Below are 15,343 nucleotides of genomic sequence, written 5' to 3'. Positions count from 1 at the left end.
CAGTGTATGAATATGCATGTTTTTAAAAGCAAGGTTCAAAAGAGGCACTGTGTCTCACAATATCCATTTCCTGTTTTTAAAAAGGTTTTTCACAATGTCATAGAAAATACATTTTTGACTGAACTGTTCCATAAAAAACTTGATTATAAAATAGAACCCAAAAATGGCATCGATGTGAAGAACTTTTATAGCACCTTTTGAAGCCTGTGTGTTGTTTCTTATTCACTGAAGAGAGACATTTTTATTTTATAACAAACAAGTTACAAGTCACCAATTCCAAAACGACTTCAGTAAAAGTCTTAAGAGTATCTGATTTTAACAGTATTTGAGTATTTTACTCATACTGAATGTAGGCACAAAGAAGCACTCGTCCTCAACACTTAAGAGACATGTCTGTGAAAAACAAGAAACAGTTGATACGTGAGGTGAGCAATCACATTTATTTTCTTAAATCATAATAAGACTGAACACCTCAAAATTGCAACAAATCATGGCCGACACCATAACCTACTTTACGTCTATTACAATCACCCAAGTCTCATTTAAGCTCAAGTGCTCATAAGTAAACCAAACTCCTTCAAAAAGGTCTCTTCAATATAACAGATAAATAAAATAATGTTAAGTAAAATCAAAAAGTCAAAGCCTTTTTGCACTGGACATGCTGGTTTTGGCCTCATCGCCAGCTGCAGTCATGACCTCATTTTACATATAAACCGCCAGCGATTGACAACTACCTGATACTGCACTCGTATTCACATAAAGAAGACATGTTGACAAGTTTTAGTAAGTTAGGGCAAAATCCACAAGATTATAGTACCTGCAATGCCCTGTAAATGGCAATATTAATTCTTCTGTAGCAAAAATAAACTGCTGCAAAAAAGATAGGTGCCATGCAAAATGTAATGTTTAATTGCATTAGTCATTACAAATATAGTGGAGTATACTTGTTCAAAAATGTAGTCAAGTAGAGAGTAAAAGTTGCTAATATCTTTAATACTCAGTACAACTACAAAGTAGCCAAAAACATACTTAAGTACAGTAACTAATTACATTTACTCCAATACTTTACACCACTGCAAGTAACATATGGTGTAAATGAGTTCCTCACTTCATAGACCCCATCAACTGACAACCGCAATCCGATTCACCCCTAGTTTGAGGTCATAAATCATACTTAACACATTCTAAAATGCCGCAAAAAATGAGCACACAACACAACCTCAATGTAGGAAAATCTGTATTTATTACCATTTATTACCCATGTACATGATTGGAAATTCCTGAAAAATCCCTGTTCAGATTTGGGAAATACACTCAGATTATAGGTAGGTTGTGCGGTCAAAGGTCACAGAGGCTAAAGGAAACTTTTCCTTATAATCATACAATGCTTTAATTAAATGGACATTATGTCACAATATAAACTCGGTCTTGTATGTCCCGATTGGGTTTATATTGAGTTATGACTGTCCATTATCCTGTACATGTACACACTTTGAATTAAACAACTAACTAAAAGCAAAAATTAAATGAGATTTTCCAAACTATATCGACAGGCATTTCACAATTAGCAGCGTGCTAGTGTGATCTCAGTAGTGTACTGACTCAAAATCAATCCAGTGTTATATCACAAATTTTGTTTTGTTCTTTTAAATCCAAATATCAAACAACAACAAATGAAAATACATTTTTGGTTTTCTCTGGAATAAATACATTTTCGTATGGTGGCTTTTAATTGTTGCAAATGGACGAAGCAAGTTTAGCAAGTTACCTAGCACTTACTATTGAGATTGTCAAACACTCCCAACATCAGACAAACACTCTAAACATCAGTCCTGGAACATTCTGGAGAGGCCGGGAGATCCACTAATTACAAAAATAAAAATACACACAAAAACCCCGTACAGCTGCTTTAAGAGCATTTCTACTGTTAAAAGCGCTATACAAATAAACCTGAATTAATTCACATTACAAAAATGGACGAAACACAAAACTAAACAGCTAATAAACGCAGCCGGCTACAACCACAAAACAGTCTAAAGAGTAAAAAGAAAACATGATTGTTCAAAAAAATCATACACTATAAATATTATATTTACATCTTGCATATCCCGTACAGGAGTGGAGTACAGAAGAGCAGTAGTATTAAGGGAGAGTACTTGTCAGGGTCAGCTGTCATAAATACAGTGTATCAGGTGTAAAGACGAGCCCAGTTTACACCAAACCTTTCAAGTCATTCTTGCCAGTGTGTAAAGAATGAAACATTTCCTCTTGAATCATGACATGCTTCTCAAGAAACAGATCATCACAAAAAAATTAAATAATATATTCATACAACAGAATTGATGAAACAGTGGGGATGTCAATGTTAAAAAAGCAGTAATAAAAGCAGTCCATACACATCCTGCTCGGTCTATATAAATAAGTAGGACAGCTTTACACCAGGAACAGACTGAACTCCAAGTCACAACTGCTGACTACAAATCTTCCGCTCACACATAAATCATTCATAAATCTCATTCATGATTTAAAGTCTGATGCTAAACGTCAATGATTATTGTGCATCTAAACGGATACTAATGCACTTCAAAATGCAGTTTAATTTGAGAGCTGCAGCAGAGGATGAGATTTCCAGCTACTTCATTTTCAGTCCGTTCATCATTTATCCTACGGTTTTATGGCCTTGCTTTTTTGTCGTCGTTTCCACTGATAAAAAGTATTTAAGAGTTCAAGAGTTTAAGCACTTTCGTCTAAGCCACACAAACAAATCCTAAACCTTGAATAAAATGTGTGAAACCAGTGTTAAGTCATATTTAGTGAAATTTATAGGGATAGCTCACCCACAAAAGAAAATTCTGGCATCATTACTCACTCTCTTGTCATTTCAAACCTGTATGAGAAAGTTGGCAACCGAACAGCGTTGGCACCCATTCACTTCTATTGTATTGAGACAAAACCAATGCAAGTGAATGGGTGCCGGTTAACAACATTCTTCAAAATATCTTCTTTTGTGTTCTGCGGAAGCAAGAAAGTCATACTGGTTTGAAAGACAAGAGGGTGAAGAAATGATGACAGAATTTACATTTTTGGGAGAACTATCCCTTTAATGCTACCATGAGAAGCCACACTCTCCACACGATTAGCTTAAAAAACAGACTGGGTCAAACAAAAGAAGTTTTGCTGTACTGTACTGTACTGTACACGACACGACACAAAACAAATAATTTTCAAACCCGCGACCCGTACATTTCCACACATCAGTTTCCCGCATTCCTATCGCATACCTGACTGCCGAACGTCCAGAATATAAGAAACATTTCCGAAAGAACCCAACACTTTAATTGAGCTTAGTAAAAGAATTCAGAAATTAAAAAAGGGTAAGCTATTTACATTTCCATACGTTTAAAAATAGACTATATACAGTAGCTTTGCTGTGGAGTGGAGGAAAATTTGAATGGCAATAAAAAAATAAGGACGATATGATGGCTCTAAAATCTAAAATAAATAGATCTCTCCGTACCGATCAGTAGAACAGTGTGCCAGTGAGCGAATCCAAAATTAAGATGGCTATAATCCACTTCATACTCGCAAAACCTCCATAATAAAGTGCAAACAAGGTTGTTTTGCTAACGTGGTTATAAAAAAGGAAATAAATGATCAATAAATGATTTTTCGTCCAGTATCTCTACCAGTCCATTCTTATCAGCTCATCTTGCACCAATTCACACCGTTTACCGGTTTAACCAACCCCTTATGTCCTGGAGTGTGTGTATGTGTTCATAAATGTTACACAGCTACATAGCATCTTAACCGAGGTAGACCTTTGACAGATCAAAGACTGACAGCAACAAGCCCACATCAAATGTTCACAGCAACCAAGTTAAAAGGGTCAAATGTGAGTCTTTGGGGCAAATGATTAGAAAAGAAAACCCACCAAGAACCATTTCATTATAAAGAGAGATTACAGGTGTTACCCGGGGCCAGCAGTATATTTGAGTAGTCTAAATTCGCGAAGATAAAGATTGCTATATGAAGAGCAGATGGCGACAGTCGTTTAAAGCAGGTAGAAAGAAAGTGGAAGAGCTTTTTGGGTACCGTGGGATTCAGTAGTTTTGGCGTTGGGGGTGAGGTAGGCCCCGTCACAATCTAGCGGACGGAAATACTTTGCTTTAAAACTGGCAGGATAGTTTCGAGTGGTAGCTTTTCTGTACACATTCTTTTTCCTAAGAACAACAGTCTCTCACACTTCGTTTCAGATTTTGATGTCTTCGTCCACGCTGAGCTGCGACAGGGTTTTCTTGATGCGGAGAGCTGTGAGTCGGGCGGCACCGTTGGCATACCAACACTCGCGCATGATCTTTCCCATCACGCGTAACGCCTGCAGGAGAATGAGAGACAGAATTTAGAGCACGTGTGTGTTAAAACCATAAGGGTCATTCCGTGTCAACTCAACCAGAGGGCCACGGCTCCAATTTTTCTCCAACATTTCTAGTTTCATCATGATTTGTTCTTCAGACATTCCTCTTTTAAAGAAGAGTTGTCACCATTGGCATAAATTGCATCAAGGATTGCTAAAATGAACAGATATACTAACAGATAAAGCGATCTCTGTGTAAAAATAAAGTTATGATGCTGGGACATTTCCCATGTCATTTTTTACCCCCTCTAACATGGCTCTAAATTTCAGGTGAAAATTGACCTTTTTCCCTCCCTTTACAAATGAATGGAGTACCTATTTACTATTCATCGGTGGCATTTCATAATTTTTTTAACATCACTCCAAATGTTGGTCTTTTTTTAGAAAAAAAAGAATCCAAAAATATTCCAAATTTGGTTGATTTGACACGGAATGACCCGCAAATTATTCACCCATCAGCAAAGCTATTTACTGTAGTTACTGCAAGTTTTTCTTTAACTACAACATGATTTTAAGATGGCCAACACAAAGTGACTCCAAATTTTCCATGCTGTTACCCTATCTAAATATTTATTTAAATATTGTATATTTGTACACTCTCACTTTCAGATTTAAAACTTTCACCCCAGTCCAATAGACCATTTATATACTATGGAACCATATCAAGACTTGAGGAAAAACTAAAATGAAATATATGAAGTTCTAAAGGAGCAGAGGGTTAATAGCTCTCACCTCATAACTCTGCCACCAATTCGGGATGTTGGGTCTTAACCTCTGGTCACACACCACTTTCCTCATTTCTTCTATGGAGGGGTCAGAGGGCACCAGATCATAGTAGGGCAGCTGGTATTCTTCATGAATACCTGACGCACACCACAAAAAAAAGGTTATTATTCAGAAAAAACGAATTATTCTTAATATTTGAAATCCTTCTGCTGTGATTGTTTGACCCGAGTACCTCCGGCATTGCAACGGCGAGCGATCTCCCAGTACACCAGACCCAGAGCGTAGATATCAGCGCATTTAAATGAGTCAAAGTGACGTATGTTAATGGTCTCCTCTAGAACCTCAGGTGCCATATACCTGATGCACACAAACAACACAACAAATGATTTTGAGTGTAAATAAACGTACTGAAAAAAATGATGTCATGCGGGGAGGTTTTCTGTCTGTTTGAATAAAGCGGCTGTACCTCTTCGTGCCAACGCGCTGGTTGGGTGCGATATCGATGGTGTCCGTGACGGACTCGTGCCGAACTGCCAGGCCGAGATCAGCAATAGCACACGTGCCATTTTTCTTCACCAGAATGTTCTTGGACTTGAGATCCCGGTGAGCGATGCCGGGCTTACCTGTAGACAAACATCACTTAGCTGGCAAAATAATGCTACCTTATAAGAAGCCTCGTTTTTAATTTTAGAAGAAACAGCAGTATCCTATTGCTATGTCTAATATGTAATAAAAGCGCACACACACTCACCCTGAGTGCCCAGGATCTCCATGTGCAGATGTGCCAGTCCGCTGGCAGCCGACAGAGCCAGTTTGATCATGCCCTCAATGGTGACCGAGTACCGGTTCAGATAGTCAAACAGAGAGCCGTTCTCATGATAGTCTGATACCAACCACAGCTGAGTCCACGTGCCATTATCTGTAAGACACACAAACACATGTTTTTCAATAAGAAAGAATGTGTAAACTCTAAACATGAGCTTAAAGATCAGTTTATAGTCATGCGTACACAGCAGAGACGCGTTCCCTACGCCGTAGCCTGACGCGTACCTCTACAAAAATGTAACAGCGCGTCAATGCGACGCGGAACACAAGCACTGTGATAACCCCCTCCCGTGAGGTAAAAAAACCTCAGAGATAGCGTCGAATTTACTAATACGCATTTCCGAATTAATTGTCTAAATAAATTGCGTGTTTTTCTGTATTTAACAACTCAAGTTGCAAAAGTGACTGTTTACTTGCCGTTATCACTGCTAAATGCTTCTCAGACAGCGTACGCTACGAACCGCTTCTTCTTCAGCTCTTGTCTTGGTTATACAAGCAACACGCCTGTGGACACTGACCCCTAGTGGCCATTGCCTGTCAACGCGGACAACAATGTACAAGTATTTTGGTGTAGAGCAGTGGTCACCAACCCTGCTCCTGGAGATCGACCGTCCTGAAGATTTCAGCTCTAACCCCAATCAAACACACCTGAATTATCTAATCAAGGTGTTCAGGTTTGCTTGATAATTACAGACAGGTGTGCTGAAGCGGGGTTGGAGCTGCAGTCTGCAGGACGGTCGATCTCCAGGAACAGGGTTGGTGACCACTGGTGTAGAGGCTACGGCATAGGTCCTTAAGTGTGTTGTTTACCTTTGTTATCAGCAGCGATGAACCCCAGAATATTCTCGTGACGGAGCATAATGGTCTGGTAGATTTCGGCTTCACGAAACCAAGAGCGTTCCTCGCGAGAGGAGAAGATCTTCACAGCGACGTCGCCTCCTCTCCACCTTCCCCTCCACACCTCTCCGAAACGTCCCTTACCAATGATCTCCTGCAGTACTATGGTACGAGCCACGGTTCTCTGGACAAACAGTGGCAGACCTGCACAAAGACATAAAAGAGGTTATAACTCACTGAAAAGAGTTTATGACAAGGCAGAAACAAGAAAAGGTGATACTAACCCGAGCCAGACCCTGAGGTGGAGAGATCATAGATGAGGTCTTGTAAGGTCTTGTCTTTGGCCAGAAACATGTGTTCAGTGCTGGGGTCCTCCACCTCCAGTCTCTGGCGGTGACCGTAGGCCCGCTGGTGGTGATGGAACAGAAAGAGACCCAGCAGAACCAGCACGCACACCACAAAGACCGGACCGGCCACCACCGCTGTAAGCTCAACCGGACCCCATTCCTGACCGGCACCCAATTGCTTTGTCACTAACAGAGGAACGTGATATGTTAGTCTCTCAAATTTTCTTTCAATCTTGTAGAAACTGTAAAGATGACCTTTTGGCTGATAATGGATGTGTTGTACTGTCGGATTATGTAATGATGCTCACCGGTCGGCAGTTTGAGATCGATGCTATTGCAGTAATCTGTATAGCAACAGTGTGTGTTCATCAGTCCCTCAGCGCTGAGACAGTAGAACGGCTGGCCGGGAGGAACCAGCTTCTCCTTCTGGATGCAGAGACGCACATTCTGCTCCTGTCCACCGATTACAGAGGTTGACGCCACACACGCCCCATTTGTCTTGCACTTATAACCATCCTTCTCACAGCTCGGTGTGGTGCAGTTACAAAACAACGCTGCGAAGAGAAACGGACATAAAAACGTTGACTTTTTGACAAATACAAGTGCTGGTCAATTAGTAGAGCACACGGGTCATGGGTTTGATCCCAAGAAGGAAAAATACTGATTAAGAAAATGTAGATTGGATGCACATTCATGTGGCAAATTTATTAAATGTAAAAGTGCATGGATGTGGAGACTGTTGTGCCCCTTTTGAACAACAGGGGGTGACAGATGTCAGTACAGTTTTTTTCAAAACATTAATCACGATTAACAGCATCCAGAATAAAGTTTGTGTTGACATAATATATGTCTGTGTACTGTGCATATTTATTTTGTATTTATAAACACATACACGTCTATATATTTAGGAAATATCTGAAATGATATATAACAATAATTTTAATATTTTTGTTAAATATATGCATGTATGTGTATGTGTTTATAAATAAGAAATGTATACACAAACATAGGCTATATTATGTAAACACAAACTTTTATTCTGGATGCTAATTTATTGCGATTAATTGTTTGACAGCCCTAATTTTCACACAAAAAAAGAAGGTGATGAAGTTTGCTTTTACATAGCTATTTTTCATTAAACTTCCCAAAAACAGTCCAATTCGGTGTTAAATGCCTCCATGGTTTCACTATGAGAAGCCAGACAGAGCTGATTCAATAAACCTGCTACCAAAGGACATTTAAATGGACATCAGATCAAACACACTTCTCTCACCTGCAGCACAGCCAGTCTGATCTCATTTGTGCTGGATTGTCATTGGCTGTGTGGTTAAATCTTTTTAGCTGTGGATCTCTCTAGAGAAGTGCAGAATCTAATATTATAAGTTGACTTTTAAACACAAAAAATATGTTACAAAACTGTAAAATACCAAACATTAAAAATCATCCCAGCAATCGTGTTATGTAACAGTCAATAGTGTCTAATGCAATTATTTGCTTGGACATAATAACATACAAAACTGTTGTGTTTATGGTCAAAATGTTCTCTGCACAGCTCTGCTTTCACAGCGCCGCATGCAAGCTACAGCGTGTTGTGCTGGTGGCGTGACTGAACACAGCTCCAGCGCATGCCAACGGGAATCGTTTCCAACCAAAACACTGAATCATTAAACAAATGACGCTAGTGACAGATTCGCATGAAGTGGATCTCGCTTTATGGCATAATTTGGTTAGCTCTTTCAATATTTGTGCTCTCTGCAACATGTAAACATAGTACAAAGGTTTTCTGCTTGATCTAAATGTCATATAAATGTAAATACACCACACACAGTGTATTATGTAACAAATTGTAAATTAGTTATCAGGATTTCCTGTTATTTAAGGTCATTAACACATGAACGCGTTTAATGAGCCTGTGTACTGTGGGAACGCCGTGGGGTGTGAACTGGGTGAAACTACAGGATCACAGATGCAATGACATGATCGATGATGTCATACTGAATGACAGCATGTGATATCACCATGCATGCAGGTACGGACTTCTATAGGTTTACCTGCAATATCTCAAAACAGAAGTTCATTCAGCCTGGACTAGTTCAATTGTAAGATCCAAAAACAGGATTTCATGGCTATATTCACAACCTCAAACTGACAATGACGTGTTTGTACTTGTACATTTACATGGGCAGAGTGTTAATACATTCCCAAACTGAAGTTAAAGTGCTAAACTCTTGAAGAGTTTCATTCCAAAATGAGATAAATCAGTTTTTAAAATTTATCAAAAGTAATGTTTTTTTATTGTGCATTCCAATTAATATCAATCAAACTGCAGTTGGTTTGTTTTGATTTAAGCCATAATAACTAAAAAAACAGCTAACTAACACAAAAACATGATAACTAGGGCTGCAACTAACAAGTATTTTGGTAATCGATTAGTTGGACGATTTTTATTTATTAATCGGTTAAAAAGTTTAATTAGATCTTCTGCTTATAATAACTAAATCAGAGATGGGAAAAGTATACACAACTGAACTCATTTGCCTTCTCCCAAAATGTTGTGGATGTCTCCGTAATTAACACACCAAGGCTGAGTTGATTCAGGTGTGTCATATTATCGATTAGTTGTTGCAGCCCTAATGATAACATAATAAAAAAGTTGTTATCTCATTTTGGATACAAAACTTAACTTGTAATGCTGACTCCCAATTTGATAACATTATCATTATCTCCAGGGCTCCAAACTGCGCCTAAAACGGTCTTTGCGACTAAAATGATTAATTTGCGAGTGATATTTTTTCAGAGATTGCCACTGGGCAACCATTAGGGATGGGCGATGTGACCCTAAAACTCTATCACGATAATTCCTGGTATTTGTTGCGATAACGATAAAAATGACGATATATCCTTAACGCCATCCACCGCTGTTTTTTGCGTCAAGTGATAGTAGCTGCATGTAGTCTAGACCCTCAGAAAAACAAATATTATCAAAAAGTAAAACTTACCCCAAATCAAACAGCTCCTAAAATATACCTACAGTATTTTTGTAAATATAAAGTATAATGGTGAGATTCGACTTCAAAAGGTTGTAGTAAAGAACTAAAGCTCAATAAACACATCATGTCATACCTAAAACTGTATATATTCTATTGTTGGGTGGAAACGATCGATCGCATCACGCTGTCAATCACTCTCTCTTGAACTGTGTCACAGCAACATACACTGAATCTGTCTATGACTCGCGCTACAGAAAGAGAACAGAAAAATGCGTATAAAAGAAATCTAATGAAATAATCCATGCTTTTATATGCACTCATATACTTATATGCGCTCATAAACATTTAAAATAACGTAATACAAACTCGCATTTTGTACTGTATGTAAACAGGCAGCTGTGTCGCAATGAAAGCACATGTGGGCGCGAGCTGTGCACGGGACGCTCCGTTCATCCTGTATATAACAAGCAAGAAATTGTATTAAACAATTTGCGCACGCGCGCATAACATCTAAAGAATGTTTAAATAAATACTTTTAGCCAAACTAAATGTTGTGGTGTAACGTTAACCTAGGTCATTTTACTTAGGTGAAATTACCACAGTTTTAAAGTAAGACAAGCAATCAGTTTGAATGGAATTTACGTTTGTTTTACACGGAGTGAACGACTTCAACATGAGTTTAGCATGTGTCAGAGTTTAGCATCACTGTTGGCATACATACCCCATGTAGACGGAGCAGCGAGAGATGAACTACAGTGCACCTTTTTGTCTGTACAGTACATGATGCGTGTGCATGCGCGTGCAGTCAGCGGATATGAGAGATGCGCGTCAGTCAGCAGAGACTCGCGGTACGGTGGACACACGTGTGTATAAACGAGCCGTGAAAGACAGGCTGTGCGCACGCACGTTTACATGTGGCTTTGAGTGTACTGACGGCTGTGACATTCTTGCCCGCATCACGGGCAACAGAAGATCGGCTTGGAATCGGCGAGACGTGAGACTGACCGGCTGGTCACCGGTCCGGCCGATCATACGAAAAACCGGCCGATTCTGGTCTCTGGCCGGTCAATCGGTGCACCTCTAATTTTAATGTAAACACGGATTAAAATGTTAAAACAACAATACTTATTTATAAGATGTAGTGGAGTAAAAAGTATGATTTGCTTTATAATGTAAGAAAACACTAGAACTTATTGTTTATTTGCAAAGTTTGCCAAAGGATTAATAAGGTAATCCAAAAAATCTTTTAGATAAAAAAATCGCTAGATTAGTCGACTAATCAAAAAATAATCGCTAGATTAGTCGACAATTAAAATAATCGTTAGTTGCAGCCCTAGTCATTCGATCTTTTAATATACAGTACGACTCACTTCATCGCTTCTCTGATTGGAACAGCACTGTTTTTTTTTGGCTTACTTTATGTTGCATATCACGTTATGCAGCAGCTCACGTTAGCGGATAAATTAACATTGGCATTTAAAAACGTTTGTGCTGCCTTTGTAATGAGTTTCGGGGTGACTCGCCTGCAGTCACGCTTCAAGTTTGCTGTGTTTTAACAGCAATTGTGAAGGAAAATATGACACTTTGTAAACCACTTGGAGACAAAGATTGTGTCTTGTGCTTCCACTTCTCCCTCTCTCTACCGCATATGTGAGATAAGCACACGTGACGCGCTGGCGCAGAGTAGGTAGCGTCTTGACCGCTGAACGAATAGAATTAAACATTGTAAAATATCCCCATCTCTCTACGATGCGCATCGTAAAATTTTTGCATCGCGAAATATCATTATATGAAGTATCGTTACATCCCTACATATAAACATATAAAAAAGATAGATAAAAAATCTACTATTGTGACAATTATCAGCACAATTCAGTCCAATGCCACTCAATACACCACACCAGAAATCTAAATGTCTGCATTGCAAAAGAGTGTTAACAAAATTAATGACCCATAACAAAAACCTTTTGGGGAATTAAATATATCATCCATGGGCAGAACCCCAACAAGTCATCTTCATAATGCATAAATTCTAAAGCATGTCTCTCCGCCAATTTCCAAAGATACACAAAATGAGACTCTGCTGCCTGTGTGACATCACTTTGCTGCATTGTAAACAACGTACTTTTCATCTTGTAAGCACACTGAAACGACATTAATATGCAAACTCATCATCCTGCTTCTGTCAGCTGTGCTTTAAAACTGGTTGTTACACGGCTCATTGGAATGCTTGATTCTGATTGGCCAGTCGAGACATTTGCAGGTTCGTTATTCCCAGACAACAACCTCTCAAAACTAATACCACACGGTAACCCAGATGCAGCTAATTATTTTGACAGGTTTTTTGGTCAAATTAAACATAAATATGTCTTTTAACAACATATATGACATTATATGTGACCCTGGACAACAAAACCAGTCTTATGGGTCAATTTTTCAAAATTGAGATTTTTACATAATCTGAAAGATGAATAAATAAAATTTCTATAGATATATGAGTTGTTAGAATAGGATAATATCTGGCTGAGATACAACCGTTTAAAACTCTGGAATCTGAGAGTGCAAAAAAATCTAAATATTGAGAAAATTGCCTTTGAAGTTGTTAATCAGGGGCACTGTGGCAGACCATCCACTCACAAAAATAAAGTTTTTATATATTTAAGGTAGGACATTTACAAAATATCTTCATGGAACATGATCTTTACTTAATATCCTAATGATTTTTGACATAAAAGAAAAATCGATAATTTTGACCCACACAATGTATTTTTGTCTTTTACTAAAAATGTTCCCGTGCTACTTAAGACTGGTTTTGTGATCCAGGGTCACATATTTACAAACGATTAAAGAAAATTGCCTGTTCGTGACATTTGAACACAGTTTCTAACCTTAAAACCCAAAGTAAATGGCTTTTCCTTACTGAAGGTCAACATTCGGTAAATATTAGCTAATAAAATATTTCAAATTCACGTCCAGTTTTTTTCTCATGTGGCAAGTAGCCATGTAATAAGTGGAATAATGTACAAGCAGCCGGCTGTTATCACAAAATATCACACTGTCGGGACTTGTTTCTGCGATAACAACTGGCTGCCTGTACATTATCCCTTATCTAACACACATATGAACTTGGCAAACCATAAATCTGACTCACAATTAAAAAAACTTTATTGAGCAGAAACTAATAATGTTGTTGAGTATGAATTCATTGCCTGTCGAACTATGACTAAAATAGCACATTTGTGACAAACAGAGGATTGTGAAATTTTACCTGACGATACAGTGTTCCTACTCTCATAAACAAGTCAATATTTTCAGTATTTGACTGACTTAATCAATACTTTTAGTAAAAAGGTTTCACATTAATATTTTTTGTGGGAAAGAAAAGTCATCACCAAATCAATTTCACTTCAGCTGTGTGTTCTGATATTACAGTTTGTAGATGAATTATGATAAACGATATCTGATAAGCCAGGACAATAGCTGTATTAACTGCTATAAATGCATTTTAATGGCACTGACATTTTTGGCACAGAAGTTCATTGCTTCAACTTTTTATCTATTTTTGCTCGACAAATACATTGATAAGAAAAGACTGATAAATTAACTGTATTAAACCTTCAATACTCTTTCACATTGTCTAAAAGCTAATAATTAAAAGGGAAAACACTCTAAATCCAAGATTCCAAAAGATACGAACTTGTGTGTTCCCAAACCAATTATCTTTTAAAATTAAGAGGTTTTTACTAAGAGCTTTGACAGCTGTAAAGAAAGCCACTGGCTATGAGTTATTCTACATGAAACCAAACAAAGAAACACACTGTGTTTTACATGAAGCTGCAAGAAAGAGACAAATAAATAAAGAGAGATGGGGTCACTGCTCGGTCACGTCCATGCTCTCTGACAAAGAACAGCAATTTTTGCAGAGCCTGAAACCCCTGAATGAGATCACAGCATTAGTGACCCAAACACACCATAACCTGTCCTGAGAGGTCGTTGTTACAGGAAACAGTATTATAATTCACAGGTAAAGGGCAGACCTAAGCTTCAATACACGTTATATGATACACAATAATATTCTGGTAATAAAATCCTATTTCAAAAACATCAATTTCATACTGAGTGAGAACCGTTTACTTGATACACTGTCTTCTGTGCTACATGCAGGTTTGGTGACCAACTGTCCTTACACTTCCTTACAACAAGTATACCAAAAAAATCATTAACTAAACCTCAAACACAAACTACGTGTAGGACTACAGAAAATGTGCAGCAGACCACTGAAAAGAGACTTTAAGAGTAAATGATCAATGGTGATGCAGATCACTTCCGCAATACTAAAAGACCAAACAAGCGGACACATAAACATAATTAAATCAACTAGAACAATAAAATAACATTTACAAAAACATGTGTGTAAAATACAAGTGAGGGGGAAAAGACATTAAACTCCTTTGCGAATGAGTTAACGTTGTACAAACTCATCTGGCTCAGCAACCATACTAAAATCAATACTAGATGACATACCAGTTACTCTGTAATATGATTACTGGTTACCCGTCAATGTAAAATGATGCTAACAAACACAAAGACAGAAAAACACAAACGTTTTGGAAGTTCAAAGAGATTGTTGTTCCTATTTACAGCCACGTAAGTTACTAAACGAAGTTAGCCTGTTAGCATGCTAGCTCATCACCCAAACAATCTTTAGACATAAACACCACCGTCCTGCTGGGTTGTTGTTTAAATTAAACGTATAGGTGAAATACAACTGACAGACCGATACAGATTGATCAATCACATAGGGAAGGGGGAATGAGATATGAAATGAACAGCAGAAGAGTTTATGGAGACGGTCGTTAAAGGCGCGCGCCATGTTGTTGTCGTGTTTAACTCACAACCCTCAGCGACTGAAACACGCTTTCAGACTCAGTCTGTGAATAAAACGCTACTGAAATAAAGAAAGAATGAACACTCACATTCACACACTCCGTTTAATCCAAATATAACGACCAGGAGCCGCAAGATTCTGCGTTGGTCCATCCTCACAGGACTTCCATCTCACTGAGTGACGTTACGCGCATGAACACGAGAGTCAATTTGGCGAGCACGCGCATTTGATTCTTTCAAGTTGGGCTCGCAGGTTTTTAACCTGCACTTTTTTTTATTATGTATATCACGCATCATTGAACATTTGGAAATGGAAA

At 38.3% G+C, this 15,343-nt stretch overlaps 1 protein-coding gene across 1 annotated transcript; it reads right to left on the bottom strand.

The window, feature by feature from the left end:
* Nucleotides 1-94: 94 nt before the first annotated feature.
* On the bottom strand, nt 95-15,229 carry acvr1bb (activin A receptor type 1Bb). Its single transcript, XM_057338079.1, has 9 exons — nt 15,116-15,229; nt 7,458-7,703; nt 7,087-7,335; nt 6,776-7,006; nt 5,892-6,059; nt 5,607-5,763; nt 5,373-5,497; nt 5,147-5,277; nt 95-4,375 (listed from the first exon to the last, which is right to left on the bottom strand). The coding sequence occupies exons 1-9, from the start codon at nt 15,177-15,179 to the stop codon at nt 4,250-4,252; spliced, it is 1,497 nt and encodes a 498-aa protein (XP_057194062.1). The 5' UTR covers nt 15,180-15,229; the 3' UTR covers nt 95-4,249.
* Nucleotides 15,230-15,343: the final 114 nt, after the last annotated feature.

This window comes from Triplophysa rosa, linkage group LG7 (assembly GCF_024868665.1).
Source record: "Triplophysa rosa linkage group LG7, Trosa_1v2, whole genome shotgun sequence".
Lineage (NCBI taxonomy): Eukaryota > Metazoa > Chordata > Actinopteri > Cypriniformes > Nemacheilidae > Triplophysa > Triplophysa rosa.
This window is presented reverse-complemented; position numbering and strand designations above follow the sequence as displayed.

Bases quoted from the DNA above. Each gene is read 5' to 3' on its own strand.
- acvr1bb (XM_057338079.1), bottom strand. From the start codon at position 15,179: ATGGACCAACGCAGAATCTTGCGGCTCCTGGTCGTTATATTTGGATTA. The intron at 7,007-7,086 runs GTTAGTATCACC...GTCTTTGTGCAG, and splicing joins CACCTCAGGGTCTGGCTCGG to GTCTGCCACTGTTTGTCCAG. The intron at 5,498-5,606 runs GTACAGCCGCTT...TGTGTGCATCAG, and splicing joins CAGCGCGTTGGCACGAAGAG to GTATATGGCACCTGAGGTTC.